General features: G+C 38.8%; 2 protein-coding genes across 3 annotated transcripts; both read left to right on the top strand.

Moving 5' to 3' along the window:
- The first annotated feature begins 1,766 nt into the window (after positions 1-1,766).
- On the top strand, positions 1,767-12,709 carry mtmr14 (myotubularin related protein 14). Of its 2 annotated transcripts, none has more exons than XM_008321006.3 (20): positions 1,767-2,270; positions 2,367-3,007; positions 3,713-3,861; positions 4,445-4,553; positions 4,638-4,713; positions 5,064-5,124; positions 5,309-5,431; positions 5,837-5,910; positions 7,001-7,071; positions 7,325-7,399; positions 7,637-7,703; positions 7,991-8,076; positions 8,392-8,468; positions 9,237-9,273; positions 9,628-9,698; positions 9,950-10,008; positions 10,265-10,391; positions 10,963-11,136; positions 11,403-11,603; positions 12,168-12,709. In XM_008321006.3, exons 2-20 carry the CDS (start codon positions 2,873-2,875, stop codon positions 12,346-12,348), a joined length of 1,953 nt encoding a protein of 650 aa, XP_008319228.1. In that variant the 5' UTR covers positions 1,767-2,270; positions 2,367-2,872; the 3' UTR covers positions 12,349-12,709. The 2 variants fall into 2 exon arrangements, with proteins under 2 accessions (XP_008319228.1, XP_008319229.1); XM_008321007.3 differs by having other exon boundaries at positions 1,767-2,260.
- A 366-nt stretch (positions 12,710-13,075) lies between these two features.
- On the top strand, positions 13,076-22,662 carry LOC103386627 (zinc finger protein ZXDC). The gene is made up of 11 exons (XM_008321008.3): positions 13,076-13,193; positions 13,277-14,880; positions 15,814-15,966; positions 16,507-16,585; positions 16,788-16,918; positions 17,313-17,483; positions 17,959-18,740; positions 18,937-19,024; positions 19,122-19,294; positions 19,369-19,470; positions 19,876-22,662. Exons 2-11 carry the CDS (start codon positions 13,620-13,622, stop codon positions 19,960-19,962), a joined length of 3,027 nt encoding a protein of 1,008 aa, XP_008319230.1. The 5' UTR covers positions 13,076-13,193; positions 13,277-13,619; the 3' UTR covers positions 19,963-22,662.
- Positions 22,663-23,421: the final 759 nt, after the last annotated feature.

Genomic DNA, 23,421 nt, shown 5'->3' on the forward strand with positions numbered 1-23,421 from the left:
GGTCAGCTTCTGACTGTTAAACTATTTTAAAAACGTTGATTATTGGTGCGTTTGTGAGGGAGTTAAACAACTAGAGGGGGAGGATGTAATGTTATGTTGGGAGATGTCCACTCAGTGGCAGCAGAGGCTAGAATTCTGAGAGTCGTGTCCTGTATTGTCAGTGGTGTTCCAGGGAGGTTGTTGTATTAAATATTACCTCCAGTGTAAGATTGGTATCTTAAGGATATTGCAAAGTTTCAGGACGACATACATTCACATACATCTTAAGTAAGATGCAGTTAAGACAGTAACTGGATCTACATTTTCGTCTCTAACTTTCTTAGCAATACCCGTCCGCCATTTTGCCCAACGGTGCTTGGTCGGCGGTATCGCCCACTAGTCCGTCCCACCGCAGACAGTTTTAGTTGAGGTACGGCTACACGTCGAGCACAAAACTTAGTAACTCCTTATATACTGGCTGTTCTTCTGCTGTCTTCTTTATTGTGGCTGCCATGGTGAACTATGTGTACTACAAAATTACACTTGGGAATATACACAAAGCACTTCGTCCTGGGTCGTCATCCCATTTCTCAATTCTTAAGTTTGTGAACGTGACATACCTTTCGTCTTTTCTTTTTTTATCATTTTTATTTCTACAGCAACAACTTTTTCTTATTCGTCTCCTGTCTATCCTTTGCGTTAGCTGCTCTGGAGCGACACACCGCACACGGTGCGCTCTTCTCGTTCTCGTAAAACTGCATTTCTTTGTTTTGTTTTGTTTTTTAGTTAGTTTTTTTGACCTGTGTCTAAAACATTTGTGTTTATTAAATTAAATGTATTGTGATAAAATGTTTTAAAATTACAGTTAATTATATTTCACGTAAAAAGAACTCAAGAACCAATCTATACCATTTAAATAAAATGGAACAAGAGAACAAATAAAGTCGGTGTATAAAAAAGTAGGCAAAACACAAAGAAAAAAACATAATAAAGGGAAATTAAGCAACAACGAGTAAAGACCAACACTACATAATAGAGAGTTCCTCTGTGTAGCTTGAATGTTAATCCTCCTTTGTAAGTCGATTTGGATAAAAAAGTTTCTGCTAAATGCATAAACGTAAATGTAGGTATGAACTAACAAACCCACTCCCCTGTTGCGATGATTAGAGGATACCCACAGAGGACACTGGATTAAGATAAAAAAAAGGAAATTATTTCAATAAACAAGTGGCAGGGTAAAAAGGTACAAGGACAAAGTTCAGTCCAGCAGGGAGAGGCAAAAAAAGCCAACCAACTCTGACAGGATCACGTGGACATACACATGATCAGTTATTGCTGATTCACTCTAAAGAAAATAATTGAACGGGCAGTGAAGACCATGATTTAGTAGCTAAATATACAGTATGCTAACAACAGAAACATAAGGTCATTACCATAGTGGTAAACCCCACTTAAATAGTTTTTTTCTCTCACATTTTTCTAATTTTGTAATCTTCACTAGAAAGACCTTATGTCACATGTGTCAAACTCAGGCCCGGGGGCCAAATCTGTGTAATTATATTTGGCCCATGAGATTATATCAAATGTGAACTAGAGTTGGCCCGACAGTATATAGCCCCTATATACTGGCCTATATATATAGCACATAGCACTTTTTGTTGTTGGCCTGTGAAGATAAAAGATTTACATTAAAAAGGAACTCAATAGGCTACAGAAAGAGACATAATAAGAGACAAATACCACTGATGTACTTTTTATTTCAAATTTAATTTCTCATGTGTTTATAATATTAAGCTTTGGTTGTTCCAGATTCAATGTTTATGCAAAACTTAAGTGTGTTTCCATATGAACAAAATGTACATTACATACCTGGAGAGAAGGGAAAACATGCACGATTGCAGTCAATTTTTCGATAATTTATTAACTTTTGGCCCGCGACTTTGTCCCAGTTTTTAATTTTGGCCCACTGTGAATTTGAGGTTGACACCCCTGCCTTACGTCAGGTCAAAAAGACTCAGGGTGTCTTTAACGTGTGTGCCATCTACTTATTCTTTACAACGTAATGGTATATAAGTAAATTTAAACGTAACACTCACGAAACAAAGTGAGTAAGAACTTAAACCATTTCAATCGATTTCTGGAGTACATACACTGACAGCAGCCATTTCAAAACACCCTGTTGTTACTGTGACATCATTTTATGAGGGGAAGCCTGGGCGGTCTCACTGCTGTGGTCATTTCCTGTTTACTAGCAACTGCACACAGAGCCTGGGGTTGAGAGGTTACTACACGTCTGTGTTTTCTTCACCTCCTCAATATGACAAAATAAGCATGTTCTAGATTACGATTTACGCTACGTCACTTACGTGTCTCGTTTCATTTCCCAGTTCGGCGATATTTGGAGACATAAGGACGAAACACTTTGGAAATATGAGCAGGCCGGGAAGTATCCTGGAGCTCCCCTGACCACAGCTGACTGAAGGGCGGTTAACAATTGTACTCCATATCGACATAAAAGCGGTGATGTGCTGGATGACTTCAAAGGTCAGAAAAAGAGAATCAAAATACTTTTGAAAAGGGATGTGCCGATGGTTACTAGCAGCATAAGCTGGGACTCGATCTAGAGTAGCGTGTTAGCCAGATGCGCTAACTCCAGTGGCAGCCTCGCTGTTCGTTCGTCTGCCAAGGAGCTTCTGTGTGGGAAGTGCTGCAGTTATTTGGTATCCTGAATTCACAAAGACCCCCCAGTCCCTCCAAGCGGACATTCAGGAGAAAGATTGGAGGGAGGGGATGGCCTGGTCGGTCGTGGTCTGGTCTGTCAACAGGACAAGGCTCGGTGGTGTTTGAAGAAGGTCAGGTTCGGCTGGGTTCCACTGCTTGTCGACGCAGACTAATGGCCTTCTCCCCTACCTCCCCAGCTGCCGGGTACTCAGGTCCCGGGCTGGCAGTCAGAAGGAGCGACGAAGTAGCGGACTTGATATATTTGTTTTCCAAGACGCAGTACAGAGCGAAGGAGATCTCTCCTGAGGTAAGAGAGCCAATTATAAAACATTTACCTGTGCCCAACAACCAGTCACTTTGCTGTGACTGGTCCAGCAGAATGAGGGGGTCAGGAAGACTAAATTTAGACTGTAAAGTGACCATATTATGTGGGTGTGTGTGCGCGCGCACTCTGTCTGGCGAATAAACACGGCCGGATAAATAACAGGACCAGGAAGAAAACAAAAGTATTGAGTGCGTAAAACAGTTCAAAACAACTCAGCGCTGAATCACTGGGTTCCCTCAGCTTGTTTTTCTCTATCGAATTATTGGTGATACTTAGTGGAAGTGAGAGTTGTGGTGTTTTTCTTATTGACTTTATTTTGCTGAGGTTTTTTTAGTTTTTGAGATGTGTTAAAGAGGTTAAGGTTGTTTAGAAATGTACTTTGGTGACACGGTGCATAATATCTATATCGTTGGTCCAAAAATCATATCGCGATAGCTTTCTTATAAAACAGTAACAAAAACAGCAGAACCTCATCTCAAATATAATATATATAAATATATTTACAAAAAAACTATTTTAAACGAAATGTTTCTTATATAAAAATTCTATCTATTATTTTGTGAACAGTTACCTACTGTTATACTAACTGTTCATGTGCGTTCAGAATCCAGGGAACTAAAACAAACTAAGCAGTGTGTTTATTTTTTGTCTTTATCCATCCTGTTATTCCCTTATGTCCTCCATCAGGTGAACGCTGTAGAGAACCGCTGTCTGGAGTTAATTGCCAGGGATTATAAGTACAGTGTCATCCATAATGCCAATGGGGAAGTGTGTGGCCATTACCCACGTCAAATAGTTTTTCTGGAGTACGAATCCACAGATCCAGACAGTAACAGGTGATTTCACAATTAATTCTTGTTTGTTGTTGTAGCTTTGTCTATTCTTACACATCCAATGGTAACATTGTAACAGAGAGAGAGAACAAAAGAAAACAAATGATTTTTGTTTTGTTCTGTCATACCCCATCTGATTTGTATTTAAGGTAATTTTTATATGATTTTATGTATATAACTACACTATAGAATAAGGACTGGATTTTAAGGGTTTAAGAAAATATTGATACACTGAAATATAAAGATATTTCATTTCACGATATCCTATTGATATTCCACAGCACTGAATCAACTTTGTTTAAATGAATAATTAACAAGCAAGTATTCATGGTGTGTGTTCATTATATTTATTATATTTATTTATTTCTTCTCTAGTGATTACAAATATAGAAGCCTCTGTTCTAATTGTAGTAACTTGATGTTCAGCATGTAACAGCATTGTGTGTTTACTACTTTTGACAGTTTTCCCATAATTAAATAGCTTTAACAGCCATCAATATATCGTCCTGCGTATATCACAGTAAATTGCTATATATCGTATCATTGCCCTTGTATCGTGATACAAGATTGCCTTTTGTGTTTCTAGGTTTGAGAGTACAGTACAAGTCAGTAAGCTGCAGGACCTGGTGAATCGAAGTAAGCTAGCTCGTTGCAGAGGGAGATTTGTCTGTCCTGTCATCCTCTACAATGGCAAGGTACTGCAGTGGTATTGGTTTCTGGATTGAAGTGAGCATTTCAGTACAACTGTATGACTATCACATTTCTTTTTACTAATGCAGCATATTTGCCGGTCTTCTACCCTGGCTGGTTGGGGCGAGCTCTATGGACGCACAGGCTACAATTACATTTTCTCTGGTACTGGATCAACATACATTTTTAAATAACTTGAAGGTCTAGTTTGAGGAAGTTGTGACTAACTCATTTTCCGTGGAAAATATTTACAAGTGTCATGTGAGGTCTCTTGTCTGTAAATAGTTGCAGCAGTTGACAAACAGATGTGTAGCCTTTTTTATCAGGACTTTTTTGAAAAGGTACACGGGCATTGACATTATTATTACTGTTGTTATAAAGTGGTTAACAAATACAATAGCAAAGATATCCTTGTCCTTGATTTCTTCTTCAAATGAAAGTATTATATGTGCATATATGTAAGGCTGGTATTTATGTCTAATTTGGATATGTTTTCTGCTCCCAACACTTTGTAGGAGGCAGTGATGACGCAGCAGCGGTGTCAGAGGAGGCACCAGAGAACGACAGTGCTGTCAGGTAATCAAATCAGCTTAGAAATGTACAACTGTGTTACAGTGAAAGATAACTATGTTATGTGTAAGGGTAACAGCTGGTTATTTTTGAATGTTGTGAAGTACAAAATTGTGTTATTTTAATAGAGGTGATTCTGTACTAATGTGAAAAGAATGTGAGATTAAACAAAACTTTCTGTTTCTCTCAGAAATGGGGACTCTCAGCTCTTTGACAAGGTCCGTGGACATGACATTAAGCTGCTGCACTACCTTTCTGTGCGATACATCTGTGACCTGATGGTGGAGAACAAGAAGGTTAAGTTTGGCCTGAAGTAAGCACCAGCCACAGGATAACTGTGTAATAAATTCCTTATGATTATTGTGAAGAAGTCTTGACACGATGCTGCTAAATTAGCTTATTTTAACGGTAGGTTGCTAAGGCCGTGTACTTCAATCCAACAGTGTTCTTTCTGTTTTGAACTCCAGATTATTGAGTCATTTTGGAACATGAACTTATTTTTTGTTATTTATTTTATTTTTTAAAGTCAGTACCAGATGCATTCCAAGGTGTTTTATGTACTTATTTGTATTGTTACAGAAGAATAAAAAATAAAACGAAATAGTAAATAAAACAAAAAATACAGTATCATTGCCTTTGAAACATATTTGCTATTAATGGCGCTGTCCTGATTTTTTGCCAATAATATATGTTGACATCAGCCTTCTTTTCTATACAGTGTGACATCCTCTGAAAAGGCAGACAAAGCCCAGCGCTATGCAGACTTCACTTTGCTCTCTGTTCCTTATCCAGGTAACCAGACACATGCCACCTCTTCACATACACATACATATGCACTTTTTTACATAAGGTGCTGGTTGGAAAATTTTGACTAGATGTATTGAAGAATGATAGTATATAACCTGTGATATTTTGCAAGCAGTGGTACAAAACTCATTTTTTTAAACATTAATTGAGTTTGAGTAATTGAGTTCTATCAGTCTGGACAAGGTTATAAAGCTATTGCTAAGGTTTTGGGACTCCATTGTTGACATATGGCAACAACATGGAACAGTGGTGAACCTGCTCAGGAGTGGCCAGCCGACCAAGATTACCCCACTCTCACTCTAAGGTTCTGCTGTCTACTGAAAAAATCCTGTAGAAGAATGTGCAGTCATCTGTTTGTGGCCTCTAGTTGATTTGGACTTGAGTTCTGCAGCTGAACAATGATCCAAAACACAGCAGCAAGTCCACCTCTGAATGGCTTAAGAAAAACAAAACGAAGACTTTATGGTGGCCTGGTCAAAGTCCTGACCTGAAATTGATTGTGATGCTGTGGTGTGACCTAAAAAGAAGTTACTGTTTAAAAACCAATGTTGCTGAATTACAACAGTTCTGCAAAGATGACCAAAATTCCCCTTAAGACTATTTGCCAGTGATCGCAAACATTGCAGTTATGGCTGCTAAGGGCGGTACAACCAGTTACTGGGTTTAGGGGGCAATCGTTTGTTTCACACAGAGTCATGTACCCACCATAATAAAAACCTTCATTTAAAAACTTCAATTGTGTTTACTTGTGTTATCCTTGTCTAATATCTAAATTAGTTTGGTCTGAAACATTTAAGTGTGTTGACCGTACAGAAATATAAGAAATCAGGAAGAGGACAAACACACCACTGTATAAATTACTGTCCACTGAAATGAATGCCAATTCATTAAATAGTTATATATTGAGATACTAAGATCTCTAATGCAACATGCACATGCGAACTGTAGACCACTATCCTCACAATAAAAACAGATGTTCAATGAGGGAGTTCAACACTTGTTTTCATTTATAACTAGATCACTGCGTTTCCTGTATCTTCAGTTCATGGAAACCCTCAATGTTGTCTTTATTCAGGCTGCGAGTTTTTTAAGGACTACAAAGAATGTGACTACACAGCTGAGGGTCTGGTGTTCAACTGGAATCAGGTATGGTGTGCTAACATCAACATGAACAGGGTTATTAATTGTATTTTTAATTGAGTAATGAATTATTAGTTTGTCATTTATTGAGTAACATGATCGACAAAAAAAATGGGCTGTACTAAAATCCTGATGAGATGGAGCGAGAAAGAGAGAAACTATAAATTAAAATTTCATTACATCGCTCGTTGCCACAAAAGTGTTTGATTATTATTGTTGGGCAACGTCAATGCTGATGTCTCTGTGTTTCTACTTCTAGGACTATGTGGACGCTCCATTGACTATCCCTGAGTGCTTTACCCAGAACTTGAACATTGACTGGAGCCAATACCAGGTATTCTCTCCTCTCCTCTCCGCCCCACGTCCTGTCCTGTCTCACAGCTTTCTGTCTTCTGACTGCATGTCATGCTATCTGTTGTCCACAGAGAAACACTGTAATGTATATTGCAGTATTGTGTTTTGTTGACTCGGTTGAAAGTGTAACAAAGTGTTCTCATAGAAAAGTCAGTCTGTCTCTAAACCCCTTCTGATTTTTTTTCTCCCTTTCTTGCTCCCTCTATTGGTTTATCAGTCCTGGGACCTGGTGGAACAGACCCAGAATTACCTAAAGCTCTTACTATACATCATAAACAATGATGGTAGGTGGATTTTCTGTCATGATGTATTGAGGAATATAACCTTACAGCTTGTGGTCTATGAATTTAAACATATTAATTCTGTAGACCAGGGGTCTCAAACTGCTGGCCCGGGTGCCACTTACGTTCCGCAAACTAATTTTTTCAGTTATTTAAATGTTTTTAAAATGAGCAAATAATATTACAAAAATTCCAAAATATATTTTAATCTCATGCCTTTATAACATAGCTTGTCCCATTAATGTAAATGTGACTCTAGAGGTTAAATGTGATGTTGTGTGTTGTTGCAGAAGAAAGTGGCCTTTTGGTTCACTGCATATCAGGCTGGGATCGGACTCCTCTGTTTGTGTCCCTTCTCCGGCTCTCCCTGTGGGCTGTAAGTTCTTCATTTTTTTCCGTTTGTTCCAGACTGTATCAAGCGATTCCTATTCTATTAGCTCTTGTAACATTCTTTGGTAATCTCAGTAATTGCATTGACTGCTGTGCCTCCTTTTAATATTGATGAATTTATTTCAAATGTGGTTTAATTGCTTTTTGGAATTCAGCAGATTAATTGTTATAGAACCACAAGAGCACTTTGTTTTTCATTACTTGAAGCTCACATGTTTTTCTACACTGCACAAGAGCATTGGTATGACAGGTTGTACATAATGGTGTATATTTTACAAAGTCACTGTTTGTGTTGCAACAGGACGGTGCTGTGCACGCCAGACTGGAGCCAGCAGAAATCCTCTATCTGACCATTGCATACGACTGGTTTCTCTTTGGGTAAACATGATCACATACATACATTTCAGTTTCATTACATTTCCAAAAGCCATTCTTCACAAACCTGAGCTTAAGCGAAATGGTACAGGTGTGTGTTTACACATTTAAACTGCACTTTGCTCAGGCAGTTAAACAGTAACACCAGCTACTCATGCTGTTACATTTTCATGGACACTGAAATCCCAATCTGTTGTCATTCATAGAAGCGTTTTGCTCCGTCCTCTCGTATGAGTCTCAGGAGTGGAAACCTGTGCAGACGGTGACTTAGATTAAAGGCCCATGCACCGGCAGGTTTATTAGCGCTACAGCAAGAAGGTCACTAGTCCAAGCTCAATCTCTAACAGATGGACTATCCAGTGTACCCTAACTTTCCTTGATGACTGAAATTGGAACTAGCTTGACCAGGCCAAACCTTTCCAAATTATATAATGTATTCATATTATCATTATACTTCTGCCTTTCCCCTGCAATACCTATGTTTCCCCAATAGATGACATAGAAAATGATAAAAGCATTTCAGCATATTAGCTTTCATGCATTATCTTAGTTCGCACGAACGCTCCATCTATCTACACCTTATTATAGATTATTACTGATGAATCAGTGTTGAAGAAAAATCATGGATAGAAATGCTAATATATTGGTAGTTATTAAAGACTTTTGGTCAGCCCTCTACTTTGTCATATTCATTTTTAAACCTGTGTGATTTATTTGAGTCTAGGTGGAAGAATTGCTTAGTGTTTAATGGGGTTTTGTTTCTGACTTCAGTCACATGCTGCCCGATCGACTCTCCAAAGGGGAAGAGGTGAGTTTTTCTTCTTTTCGTTCTTCTTTTTTTTCTTCATATTTTTAACTGTTTTGTGCTTAAGGAATTAAATGTGTGAAGACCAAAAATAGACCACATACTGACAGTGACTCAAATTTATGTACAGTATGTTAGTTGATCGGTAAATTAGATTAATCAAATATTTTCCTAATAGTTGCCTTTTAAATTAATACTGCAGTATTCTTATTTGCGATACTTTAATTGGACCAAAAAGCTTTCTTTAATTAGAGACTACCAGTTAGTCATCCACCATGCTTTTATTCACCTTCCCCAACAGTTCTGTTAGAACAGTTGACCTTCATCTAATTTGTCTTCATCTCCTTGCTTCCTCAGATTTTTTTCTTTTGCTTCAATTTTCTGAAGCACATCGTGTCAGAGAAGTTCTCTGCTGTGCGGAAGCAAAGGTGGGTGGCTCTACTTAAAGTTGATCATCCCTGTTATAAAGCCAGGCTTATGTTATTGATAAATGACACCAAATTTAAAACCTATTAAAATTTTTTTCATCTTGAATTTAAGCTGTGACGTGCAATGCTCTGTGCAAACCATGTCCTTTGTCACAGCTCACATTAAAACCTAACATTTTAGAGTATGTTGTCTTTAGTATTGTGTTATTAAAGCAATACATTACATTGTCATTGTACTGTTGTCATTGCAGAAGGAAAAATTCACACTTAATGGACAGGGATTTTGCTGTGGAAGATCTCTGCCAGTTAAGTAAGTTGATGTTTGTGTGTTTGTCTGACACTTAAAAATGTACTATTTATTGTATTATACTATTAAACAGTTGGCGTGTTGGTGCTATCATGACAGTACAGTCAGCTGGCTGCACGGCAGCAGACAGGGTAGCACAGCAGTATGCTATGACATAACCACTCTGTTTGAGGCTAAACTTTTTGCAGTGTCAGACACTTTATTACCCGTCAACTTTAAAATGTAAAAGCCAATAACTTTTCTGTGTTGTTTGCCAAAGACTCCAGGGACCGTGGCAGTGTGACCAGTCTGAGCAGTGAATTTTCTCTCATTTCCGAGGAGGCAGGAAGCAACCTCACCAATGAAACAGTGGATCTGTTCTTCAACCAGGCCCAGGCCTGTAGCTGGTAGGTATTGTGTATAATTAAAGAGATCTACCAAGAGAATGTTACCAAACTATGAGTCGTCCAGAAATACCATTATTTTAAATTTAATTGATATTGGTGTGATCAAGTTTTAATTAACTCCAGTTAATCATTTTTAGGGCTGGTCAACTTAATGTGTTATTATCACATTAATTCATTAACACTGACAGTTATTTTATTGCGTGTTTAGCCAGCTGTTAGTGCTCCACAGATAGTAAGACCAGACCAGTTTTGCTTTTAGTAAGAGGAGATAAATGATGATGTGCAATATTTCTGCAAAGGAATTTCCATTGTGTTGTGTTCTGTTATTTAAGAACGGTTTCAGTTTATGAGGTACACAAGACAATTTCAGTTAGTGATGGTATTTTGCATAGTTCTAACAAATAATGGATAATAATTGCATTTGGTCATAACTTGTCTGGAGCTCATTTTGTTTAAAAAAAATCATTGTGAGTTGAGTGTATCGTTACATCCATAATGCTGATGTTTCCTTTCCTTCACCAGCTCCTCATTCTCCTCCTTCTGTATTGATGATGTGTTCTTCTATCCTTAGGAGAAAGGGAACCACCTCCTCCCCTCAGATGATTGTTTGGAATAAGAACCCTGTAGATGACCATCTCCATAATCCAGTTAATGAGGCCAGGTCATCCAGCTCCTCTTCATCTAACCAATCAGACCATGCTGTCACATGTACCGGAAGCAGCCCTTTAGCTGTACCAGGAAAAAGGTGAAGAATCCCATTTTATCACATTCCCAGTTTGCCAAAGTGATTTAGGTTTTACATACACACACACACACGCTATTTTTGATAAATTCCTCAGTCTCGCCTATTCTGCAACGTTGTGGCTCTTACATTATTTACATTTACTACCCCTACAGGAGGCTAACTGAGCTTATTTGATGCTGCTTCTTGTACACAAAAAGCTAACTATTCAGGAAATACACTTAGCCACCAAAACTAAAGTGACAATTGTTTATTTATATCTTTTCTAGGAAAGTGGCAGAGTTCGCTCGGTCAGGTTCTTCCCTCTCAACAGAATATGGCAGTTGGCAGATAGTGTCTGGCTGTGGTAGCATCAATGATCAAGGTCCCGCACAACTGTCCTTCAACCTTTCCACCTCATCTGCTGCTGCTGCTGCCTTTGATTCCCATCTACCCTTCAGTTTTAGGGACGACCTACCCAGTGGGCAACTGTAAGTAGTTCTGTAATCTAGTGATATCAAGTGATTTTCCAAAATGTATGCCCCAACATACAAAATATTAAAAATAGTTGCCTCGACCCCCTTGTTAAGTCAAAATTTAATGTGTCAAGAAGACAAGTAAGGGCATGATTTCATTTAGAGAAGACCTGACCACAGTGAGGGAGTTAGTAAGCTGAGTGAGTAAATGTGTCAATAAATAAGTTACTAACCAAGTAAGTAAACTGAGTGTGTTAGTGAATAAGGGAATGATTAAGTAAGCAAGTTGGTGAGTGGTCAGTGAGTGAATGATTGAGTAGTTGAATTTCATTTTAGTTTTATTATTTTACCTTTATTGAATAGTGATTTGTATTTAGTATGTAGTTACTCTGAAATTTTACATAGGCTCGGTCAGTTTTGCAAACTGTGAAATACTTACTATATTGCTCAATCTGCAAACATGGCCACACATAACTCTGTCCATTCCTTTTTCTTTTTTTTTTGGGTTCCATATTTTTTATATTCTTTTTCTTATATTCTTACCAGTCATCTTGTTACTCTCTTTGTTTCCCATTAAAGGTGTCCCAACCCCACTGAGCGTCAAGTCCGTCTAGAAGCAGTACGGGAACTCTTCCTTGCAGCTTACAGCTCCACCGTGGGCCTTAAGTCATCAGCACCTAGCCCCTCTGGTGCCATCACTGGCTTGCTGGGGCAACTCGCCCGCGGGGTTGGCCTTCGAGGCACCAATGCAGTCATATGAACCCTTTCAATGTGACTTTAAACCCTCCTCCGCTCTTTTCCCTATATTGATTTAATGTCAATTCTCAGTGCCAAAGTGCCAAATATCACTTTCTCGTTCAGGGTTGAAGCATTATATGTTTTTAATTGTAATTTTTTTTTTCTATGTTTTTCATGATTCTTTTTAAGGTTTATCTGTCATGTTCAGGGGGAAATAATACAGCCAAAGTAAAATAAGGATGGTTTAAGGGCTGAAAACACGAGATTACGTACAATCCCATTACTGAAATAAAAACAAGTCCTTTTTCCAAGTTCTTTTTTGATATCTGTACTTTATATATACATGATACATTGAGGAACTTGATTAAATGTATGTAGCTGTATTGCACACTGTGATTTAATATTCAGATATTGTTACTAAATTAGTTCTATAGATTGAATCTTAGAAGAGAATGACATCTATATTTTTATTTTATAATGTACCAGTAGTCCTTTTGCGATTTATTTGTACATTACGATCTACTTATTAGAAACCCTTGCTGTACAGGTAATGATTGTTTTTGTTTTTTTAATTTATGTGACAGACATGAATTCTATTGGTCAAATGAAGGGAAATACTCATAAAATAATAAAAACAGTTGTAACAGTAATCTAATTATCTAATCGATTTAAAAACCAATTGCACTCAAAAGTATTTGTTAGGTTTCCAAAAAATATTGTTATTATGTTATTATATTATCATTACAGTATTTACACTACATGGCGTCTAGCATTGGCCAATCTTCGACAAAATAGTAAACCTGGGATTATTTGTACCGGAAATGGCGTAGACCGATAACTTGGGCTGAAGGAAACACAAAAATAGCTGTGTGTTTTTAAAAAAAACAATAATAATATTACATGTGAATCTTCGACCCCTGCCTAACTTTTGCGTTTTGTTTAAATTGCAGGCAACGACGGGGTAAACAATGTAACAATTGAGGTAGAAACAGCGCTGCTGTCGTTTGAAGGGGAAGTGGAACCGATATAGCTACGGCAGCTAACGTTACCGTTTCTAACTTTACGGCAGCAGAAGCGTGAGGACGGCAGCTACATGGAACCTTCTGCTGCCAACAAAGCTGCTGCTGCGCCGAGGATCACAGCCAACTAGGAGCAATGGGTTGCTATTAACGTTGCTGAAAAGAAAGAGACATTCAAAACAAACATATGGAGATCGAGCTGGATATACGAGGAAGGAGGTACGGTGAATGCCAAACGGCATAACTGCTGTACATTGCTACACTCCATAGCTTCATGGATGTTAGCGACAGCAACATTCTTCTCTGTGAATCCAACGAAATTCTGAACTATCTTGATTTTCAGGCCTTGAGAAAACCTGAACATGTTTACGCTGTGCCTAGCCGGAATTGTGCAGCTGTGAATACGAAGGAGACGGTGTGTCGCCGTATTGTTAAAGATAATCTTTTGACAAAATATGGCGATAAGAATTGTGGGCAGATTTGTACCAAAAACGCGAGTGAACAGAGCAGCGCATTTCCGCCGCATCCTCGAATCGTCGACGATATTGCTTTGATTTCAGATAACTCACACATCGCAGAAGTCATGGACTCTTCGGACTTAATTCCAGGATCAGTTGGACTGGATGGTGATGTAGAGGGGGACACAGACTCAACACGTCCGCCCGCAAGCGAAGTATTCTCTGGAACTATTATGATAAACAACCAAAGTATCATAGTGGCAATAGAAAACGGGGTCCTGACTGTGGCTGCCCCACAAGATGGACATGTGCGCAAAGAGGATGACATGGTCAGCTTTAAGGAACATCTGTGCATAAAAGACCATGATGATGTTGTTCTTCTCAACTATGATAGTGGCACTAAATCATTTGGTAAGATCAGCACGCTAACAGTATCAAGGACCCGTCATCAGGAAGAACCCAAAACTAGTTCATGTGTGAGTGACTCAGAGTTGACTCTGGTGACTGATTGCTCTTTATCAGAGCTGGGTAACTCTCTGGACTCCACTTCTTTAACAAAACAAGAGACCAGAGAGCTGTGTGCTGTGACAGAGCCTGATTTGATCTCCCTGTCACCCAGAGTAGCAGTCCTTAACTGTAATAATGAGGACTTTCGTTGTGTGCCTCCAGTTCGGGCCAAAAAGGAGACTGTTACATCCTTCTGCTGCATAGAACCGGGCTGCTCTAGCACATTCGACTCACGGCAAAAACTCAAAGTTCACCTCCTGAATCATGCAGAGGATCCCCGGCCACATCAGTGTTCTTATGACGGCTGTGGTTGGGCGTTTGCCACCTCTTACAAACTCAAGCGACACCTTCAGTCCCATGACAAGCAGCGGCCACATATCTGCCAGTTTGAAGGATGCGGGCGGCGTTTCACCACTGTATACAACCTCAAAGCTCACATTAAAGTGCATGAGCACGACAACTCCTTTATTTGTGAGATTTGCAGTGAGAAGTTTCGTAGTTCAGCACGCCTCGCCAACCACCAGAGGGTCCACTTTGAGCCACAGAGGCCCCACAAGTGCGAGTTCCCAGGTAAGAGCTGAACAAACTTTTTTTTTTGTACTTCATCACCAAAACAGTAGGAAATGATCTGGCATGTTTGTTTTTCTGTGTGTCTGACTCTATACGAGGGCACTGCAAGTGTAAGAGGAAGTGATGAGAAATATAGATATGTGTCAACCAATTCGTCCTTCCTCCTCATGCAGTTGCAGCATCCATACTGACAGCTTACCCTTCCATGACAGAGCCACATACAGAGACAAACAAGCATTAAAACTAGCAGTCATGTCAAAGGTCAATTGTGTTAAATGGATCTAATTCCAATCTGAATGTTTTCATCCGAGTACCTGGAGAAAACCCAGGCAGACACAGGAAAACACAATGCAAATTTCTCACATAGACTGTAGACCAGACCATCGAACAGGTCATCTTCCTACAGGAGCAGATAGCACTCGTCCAGTCAGTGTGCTGGCATCAGTTCAGATTTAGAAATGGTAGTCTTAAAAAATTAAGAGTAAAAAAGATATTTAGTACTGAAGTATCACTTACAAAGATAGAACAGATCTGGTTTACCTTCAGCAATCAATTATTTTATTATTTGATGTGTAAAAATTATGAATTGGATTTCTCTTTCCTCCCCAGACCATACAATACAATAACACAGGAGCATATGGGTTTAAGTCAGTGACACAAGTAGGGTTCAGTCAAACAACACAGGAAACGCATACAGCGGGGCTCGCAATGTGATGGTGTCAGATTGTTTTTTAGATTGTTAGAGACTTTATATTAAATAGACTTTTAAGCTGTTTAATATCAAAAACATTTTCTTGTCTTAAATTTGTAGTATATTAATTTAGTTGATCTAATTTCATGGTTAATAATTATACAAAAAAGTCTAATAGTTTTTAAATAGTTGTAATTAGTCCTTATGTGGAAGACACAGTTTTCAATCAATGTATCCTTCAGGCTGTGAGAAGACCTTCATCACCTTCAGTGCCCTCTTCTCCCATAACCGCACACACTTCAGAGAAACTGGCCACTTCACCTGCACCTTCCCGGGCTGTAATAAGACCTATGACAAGGCTTATCGCCTCAAGCTTCACCATAGGAGTCACACAGGTAAGCAAACATCCACAGCTGTTTGGCAGTCAAATGCACAGGACGATCAGACAGTAGTGATAGCCATGTGTCCAATGAAAGAGCTAGTTATTTCTGATCACACGGTGCTGTAAATGTGCTTTTTTATTATTTTTTATTCTTACCTCAAATGTTAACGGTTGTTGATGTTGGATTTCAGAAATATTACAACTATTACTGTCTATTACTATTATATATTGCATTTGCTGTGTTATTTTCAGGTTTCATGTAGTTTTGCCAATACAAAAGGTTTTTCTTTTGTGTTTTTTTTCTTACTAATGAATATGTTTTAAATGTGTTTGCATATGTTGGAAACAAACTGTGGGTTTAATGTTTTAGTCTAGGTCCCATGTGATTCACGTGCTGCCATTTACAAATTGAATTGTGCAGTCTACAGCCTTAAATGAGGCCAATACTGTGATATATTTTAGATTCTGCAGTGTTGAATTTTTTTTCTGAACCCTATTATTTCTTTGACGCCTCAGTTCTTCATCACTGGTAAACAGAGTTTCCTGTTTGCAGGTGAGAGGCCTTTCGTCTGTGACTCTCAGGGCTGTGCCTGGTCTTTTACGAGTATGTCCAAATTGCTAAGACACAAACGGTAAGTTCTAAAAAGTGACACAACTACAATAATGCCAGACAGATGGAATACGTTTAATCATATCCCTCACCTTTTCTTATGATGTACACTAATGATTATCAACTGGTGGCCTACGGGCCAAGGCAGGCTCACTGAACCATCTAGTCGAGTCTAGTCTTTGCACTTCAGAAGACTGAGATGTCTGTGTCTGTGCATTTGTTAGGAAACATGAAGATGATCGTCGCTTTGTGTGTATGGAGGAGGGCTGTGGGAAATCTTTTACCCGAGCAGAGCACCTCAAGGGACATAGTATTACTCATCTGGGCACCAAGCCCTTCCAGTGCCTTGCAGAAGGTAGGTGCAGAAACAAAAACAAAGTTAAATAGTAGTTGAAATAGATGCTTTATATTTTAATATTGATTATAGAGAAAGTGCAATAAAAAATGTGGAAATTAATTGATTAATAAACAATTTTATAAATTGTTAATATGCCCAGCACTGTTCAGAATATTTGTATCTATTTACCAAAAACAAGGGTTACTTTTATTTTTCAAATTACTGCCTGTAGAAATAAAACACAGAGTATAAGCCTTGGGTTATCGCTACTCTAAATTTAAAGAACTCCTGACACAAGCCACAACTTCATTTCCCTACTCTGATATGATAGTGCTGTTAAATGATTAATGATTAACTTCTGTCCTATTTCAAGTGTGAGCTATCATCTAAATAAAGCACATGTGCTCTTTAGGATGTAATGCCAGGTTCTCAGCTCGCAGCAGCCTCTACATCCACTCAAGGAAACATAAACAGGACATCAGTACCTTGAGGACCCGTTGTCCTGTGGCTGACTGCACCAAGCACTTCTCATCTCGCAGCAGTTTAAAGAGTCACATGCTCAAACACCACAACCTCAGCCATGGTGAGTGATTGTTAGTGAACTCTTCAAAATGCTTATACTGTACCAACTATATCTATCTATCTCTCTCTCTCTACATAGAGAGAGAGAGATATAGATATTGATATATATTAAGGCTGTATACATTTCAGACATTTTGCTGAGTAAAGGGAGTTGATGAGTTGTCTCAATAAATGCAGTAAAGAACTGCTGGGGGATTGGGACTGTGGTGTCATCCTAGTTTAATTCTTATACCGTACGTAGTAGGGCCTTTATCTCATCATTTAACGTATATGTGCTGATTATCTGGTTTGTTCTTTCAAGTAATAAGTTCAATATATTTGTTTATTTTGTTGTTGTTGTTTTTTGTTGTTTTTATTTTTTTGACGTTAAATCAGACCACTGAGCACTGAGTTTGTTTTTTAGACATCCCAACTCTGGATGCTGTGAGGTCAGTTGTTTCTTCACAGCTTTTTTTTTTCTCTGTTCTTCATGCCAGATGTTCTAAACCAATTGGTGACTATGCCAACGTTGACGCCAAGCAGCGAGCTCAACAGCTCCACCTCAACCATCGTTTCTGGACCTGGTGTTGCAGATAGTGATCAGCTGACAAACTTGGACCTGACTTCTCTTTTTAACGTCATGTCTGCTGGAGCCCAACCTACGACAGGTATTGGAGTGGGAATTCCTTTGGGCAGTAGCAACACTAATGGCACCTTTGCCATGGACCTCTCCCTCGTCAGCTCAGGGATCCTCACCATCGATCCTTCTTCTGTTGGGACTACACTTTGCACCAATGGTAGCACCACTTTGACCAAAAGTGCAGACCCTCTTATTCTAGCAGCCGGTGCTGATATGGGCCCTCACCACAGTCTGGAGGGAACTGTTGGCCATCTTTTACCCCATCAGGGAACCCTGAATCTAGATGATGTGCAGACTGTTAACCCCGAGGCTCTTGGGACTCTTAACGCACTTACCATGCAAGGTGCTGGTGCCCCTTTAGACACCACTCAACAGCACTCTCTCAGTTCATGCACAACCTTGACTGCTGAGCCAACCCACTCCATGGCTGTGGCTCCTGTGACGGAGCTGCTCGCCTCGCCCCCTGCAGGGGTGGAGGTCAATGGTCAGGGCGGAGCAGGGCCTCTCCTCGGCTGCGTGGAGGTGCTGGGTCCTCCGGGAGGAGGAAAAGTCCTGACTCACTTTGTTTTCCCAACTCAAAGTACCGTAAGTTCCCAAAAAGAGCCTGACCCCAACTCGATGTCACCGAGCAGCTTACTGGTAAGTAGCGATAATATTTTCAGTTTTCTTTTTTGTGATATTTTTGTATAATTATGTTATCAGGGTTTGCATGGCTATAATTGTATTATATTACTAATTACTAGTAATTCTTTTTTTTTTTTTAAAAATTAGTGTTTTTTTAGGTATCCACCAAGTTAGATGAAATAACATTTTGTGTCTGAATTTTGCATGTTAGGAGAGTGGAGGCTCAGCCAGGACTGACTACAGAGCCATCCAGTTGGCTAAAAAGAAGAAAAACCAAAAGGGCCCACCACCCTCCTCTGGTAACATACCCATTAGCTAGTTTCTGGCTCTAGTTCACTGCTACTCATTCACTGTTGTTAATGCTGTGGGTGACTGTGTTGTTCTTGACCACTCCAGGAGGTTCTAGAAAGACTCTGGAAAAATCTAAAGGTGCAAAAGCTTCGACTGTTCCCACGCCTGGTGCTCTCCCCGGGGCTCATTATGGTGAAGCAGCTTTGACATCAAATAGTGGTTTGACTCTGCGTGACCCTGTCATTGGGGCTCAGTTTGTCCAGATTCAGTTGCTTCAGGTCAGACACTAACTGCACTGAACCACAGCAGAGATAAAATCATTTTTTAAAAACATAAATCTTGTTTCCTGCAGGATGACCCAGCCAGTGATGGAGAACTGGCCTTCCAGTTGAACTCTCCGCCCACCAGCTCCCATTCACAGCTCACTTGTGACCTCCCTGCCAATATTTTACAGGTGACACAGTTCAGCGAAATTATAATAATTATTATTATTATTGACCACTGGGTCAACAGAACTTTAAATTCTTTAAAATGACATTAAACATTACACATCACTATTTTTATGTTTATATATCATTATTTATATTTTCAAATGAATAAAGAAAATAATACAATACTACATTTTAATTCTTGCCTGCAATCTAGAAGGTTCGTGGTTCAACCCTAACACCACCTGCCTACACCAGTGTGAAGTCAGAAAGCGTGTCATGGATAAAAACTTTAGGGTTTTAACAAATTCAACCGTCACACCTGGTGTGAACCACATCACTGCAGTTTGAAACTCCTGATGAAACTAATGGCAAATGTAATGAGTAATATTCTAAGTAACCTGTCTGACATTGGTTGTTTTGTTTCACAGGAACCTTCAGTGATGACCGAGGAAGACAAATGCTCCAACAACCCTCGGTTCACAGGAAGCACAATTAACCTTCAGGACTTGGAATAGATCTTTCTGAGCCTCAGGTCAGAGTTCAGCTGCTATCATGGACTACTACTACACGTCACCTGTGCCCACTATTTATTAAAAAAAAAAAAAAGGTATATTGACGTTTGGCTTGAATTTTCCAAGGTCTTGGGTTGTGAAAATCTTTTGGACAATTTTGTAAAGATTTTCCATGATGCATCCTGAAAGGTAGTATGAGATTATAGGGAAAAGTTTGTGTTTCTAAAGACAGTTTTGTAACGGAATCATTTGAAAGCTCTTGCATGTCAGAGCGACACCTAGGACTTCCACCTGCTCTGCCTTACGTGGGTATTTATTGTTGGCGTCATTGCCAGTCTGGCACACAGTGTTATGTCTACACTCCATTTGCCTTAGAGTCACTTAGAGATGCACACCTACATAATTATGTTTCATTTCTTTGTGGCCATTTGAAATCTTCAACCTAATTTATATTTGTGTTCATGATTTATTGTTCTTTCCTGTTCATGTTAAAACTTTCATTACATTTTGCGTTTCAACCTTCTTGTAACAATTTGATTTATTTATTTTTAACATAGGTTTACACAATGGCTGGACCAAACACATATAAATAAAAATTCCAGCACATTAGTCTATGAGGCAACCTTTGTTTTTCATCTTGACAATATGAAAGGGACACCTTATAAAGTAAAGTTGAAATAATCTGTCAGCTGAATGAGAAGTATCAGGAATACTTACACACAGATTGTCAAGGAACTCAGCAGGTAGTTGGACTAACTACCTGCTAAGATCTCTGAAGATCTGATCAAAGATCGTCTGTGAATATAAACTTCTTCAAAATTTTCTTTTATTTTCTGCAATATTTGACACAGTAATTGGTGTTGGATTGTGTTAGACCAATGGCATCAGTTTCAACATTTCTTCTAATGTCATTAAAAGTATCTTCAGGGTTATGAAGATAGTTTTAATGACACTGGCAGAATGAGGTTGATGTTTCATTAGTACAGTCTTCTTGAGTCAATCAGTGAAATATCTTATTTAACCATTTTCTGGACACTGGTGTGATTTCTCTGCAACCCAAGTTAATATTTCTGAGTGGCCTTTTGTCTGCAAACCATCCATAAAGACCATATCTGGCCAAAAGACGTTTTCTAATCACAGGTACAAAGAAATGTCTTCACAGGTCATTTCTATTTGTCTTTTATTAATTCCTTTTCAGTTACACAGAACAAAGCTCCATTTCACAGTTTATCCAATGGATATCCAGCATAGTCCTTTAGGATTATGTGACGGATGTGGAGTAACAAGGTATTTCTGGTGAAGGAGAACGTGCAAATATTTGACCAGCATCTGGGTGCCTGGGGTTGCTGCTTTGTAAAAACTTGAACATTTTCCGGACACCGTCCAACACAGTATATGTGTGTGTGTGTGTATATATGTTTTTTTAAATTAACCTTGTTATTTTCCAGACCAAGCATGAGGAAAGGGTTAGTGCAAGTTGGGGCTGTAAGTTATTACTGTTATTTTTTTTATTTATTATTATGAGTTCATAAGTGTTCTGAGCAGGTTATAAATCTTAGAATAAGTAGTGCTGCAGTAATTTCATTCAGGTTCAGTTGCCATGTAGTACTATACTCTACCTTGGGAAGACTAGGTCGCCGTCCTAACAAACACAATCATCGTGTCTGTGATAATGGTCTGACAGTCAGGCCACTCAACATGGATTATTGACCTGAGTTATTGATTACAAGAACACAAACACACCTCTGTGGTGAAAGTCCCATGTAAACATGATGATTAATCAGTGACAGGAAAAACACTGTAACAACGTATTACATAATCAGTGCGAAATATAAAGTATTTCAAGTGCCAAACAAATATATTGTGTAGTAGTGGTACTGGATTATGTTATACTGTATATTTACTTGCATATTTCCTGTAGCTCAACAACAATTAACAAATAATATAAACCCTATTGCTGCAGCTCAGAAGAGAACGACAGATCAACAAAGAAAAGAAGGAAGTGCTTTATTTCCTTATTTCCTTATTACATTGAGTATACGACTTCAATTAAGATTTGACTGGAACAAAGGTTCAGTTGTAAATCCAAAAGTCCAAAGAGGAATGTGGTTTAATCTTTCAGAATAATACATGTGTAATAATGTAATATATTTCAAGGTTATAGTGCAGCAAAGCAATTTAGAATTTTTACTAGTTAACCAGACGTACAACAGTCCTGGGTGAAAAAGGGATAGAGGGGTACAATTGTTTGAAACGTTGTTTGAAAAATGAAACTTAAAATATACAGTAGAAAGAGTTTGAAACGTTGTCATTTATTAGCTGCAACTAAATTAGCCTAACATGAAGAAATGATTGGACAAAAATACCCACAAAAAATAACATTTTTAGAAGTCATTTGTTACAAAAATGTATTAAACAGCTTCCAACTCTACAGATTTAATTCAAATATGTCGACATAGGTTGACCGTGATCTCAAACAAAGTACAGTAGAACCAAAGACAGATGTATGATGAATTACTGTATTAATGTTTTTTTCTCTTAAGAATCCTTTCTTAAAACTCAACTGTATTTCCATGAAGGATGTCTACACAGGTGACATTTGTAACAGAATCGAAGATATTTGCACGTTTCCAAAAAAATGTATCTTTATATTTTAGTGACAATGACATCATACTTCTGGTTGGAATAAAAAAAGTCACCCTATTGCAGTTGTTTGTTTCTAGGCGATTCCCCTTTTTTAGGATCCAAAGGTCACAGATTTCGGCCCAGCCCCCCGCGACTCCCACCATCCAATCAACAAGCGTTGATCGTGTGTTACGTAATTCCACAGTCTGCATATGTCAATGAGAGTGGAAATTTAAAAGGAACCGTCCGTGTGTGCGCTTTCTTTTCTGCCTGAGAAAAGGGACAGCGGCTTTTGCAGCCCAGGGTGAGCAAACACACGACACTGTTATTTATTTATTTTTTAATCGTCACCTGATTGTATGATGCATTGAGTTGATCCGTGACACTGTGCGGTTCTGTGACAAAAGTTCGTCCGACGTGCACTGACATTGTCTGCTGTAGATGTGAGTCTATAATGTACCTCTGTAAACAATGACAGTCTGAATAGCACTGTTTGGGAACATTCTTCTCAGAACTTTGTCAGACGTTTGTGAAGTGACTTATAAATCCTGCAAACGTGTCGGTGAATCTGATTGGCCAACAGAGACGGGAAGGCTCAAACCACGCCCCCAAAACTTGCTGGGGTCAACCAACTGTCCTGCGGTCATTATTATTAGTTTGACTTTGTAAACAATATCGAAACCATGTTGGTCAGCTGGCGTTGTTCGGGGAAAAAATGTCTGTGTTCGTGAGCGAAATACTTATTTAATTTAATTTGCAAATGTTTTCTCCAAATTTGGTCGTTTTTCAATAAGGATAATCTGAAATGATGATTTTTATGTATTTTGTTTAAACAGG

Source organism: Cynoglossus semilaevis, chromosome 11, assembly GCF_000523025.1.
Source record: "Cynoglossus semilaevis isolate Cse_v1.0 chromosome 11, Cse_v1.0, whole genome shotgun sequence".
Taxonomy (NCBI): domain Eukaryota; kingdom Metazoa; phylum Chordata; class Actinopteri; order Pleuronectiformes; family Cynoglossidae; genus Cynoglossus; species Cynoglossus semilaevis.

What these genes read in the sequence shown, in the direction of transcription:
- mtmr14 (XM_008321006.3), top strand. Translation starts at nt 2,873, where the DNA reads ATGGCCTTCTCCCCTACCTCCCCAGCTGCCGGGTACTCAGGTCCCGGG. An exon ending in TACGACTGGTTTCTCTTTGG is followed by an intron (nt 8,469 to 9,236) that starts GTAAACATGATC and finishes TTCTGACTTCAG; the next exon opens with TCACATGCTGCCCGATCGAC. An exon ending in GACTCTCCAAAGGGGAAGAG is followed by an intron (nt 9,274 to 9,627) that starts GTGAGTTTTTCT and finishes TTGCTTCCTCAG; the next exon opens with ATTTTTTTCTTTTGCTTCAA.
- LOC103386627 (XM_008321008.3), top strand. Translation starts at nt 13,620, where the DNA reads ATGGATGTTAGCGACAGCAACATTCTTCTCTGTGAATCCAACGAAATT. An exon ending in CCACAAGTGCGAGTTCCCAG is followed by an intron (nt 14,881 to 15,813) that starts GTAAGAGCTGAA and finishes TGTATCCTTCAG; the next exon opens with GCTGTGAGAAGACCTTCATC. An exon ending in TCCAGATTCAGTTGCTTCAG is followed by an intron (nt 19,295 to 19,368) that starts GTCAGACACTAA and finishes TGTTTCCTGCAG; the next exon opens with GATGACCCAGCCAGTGATGG.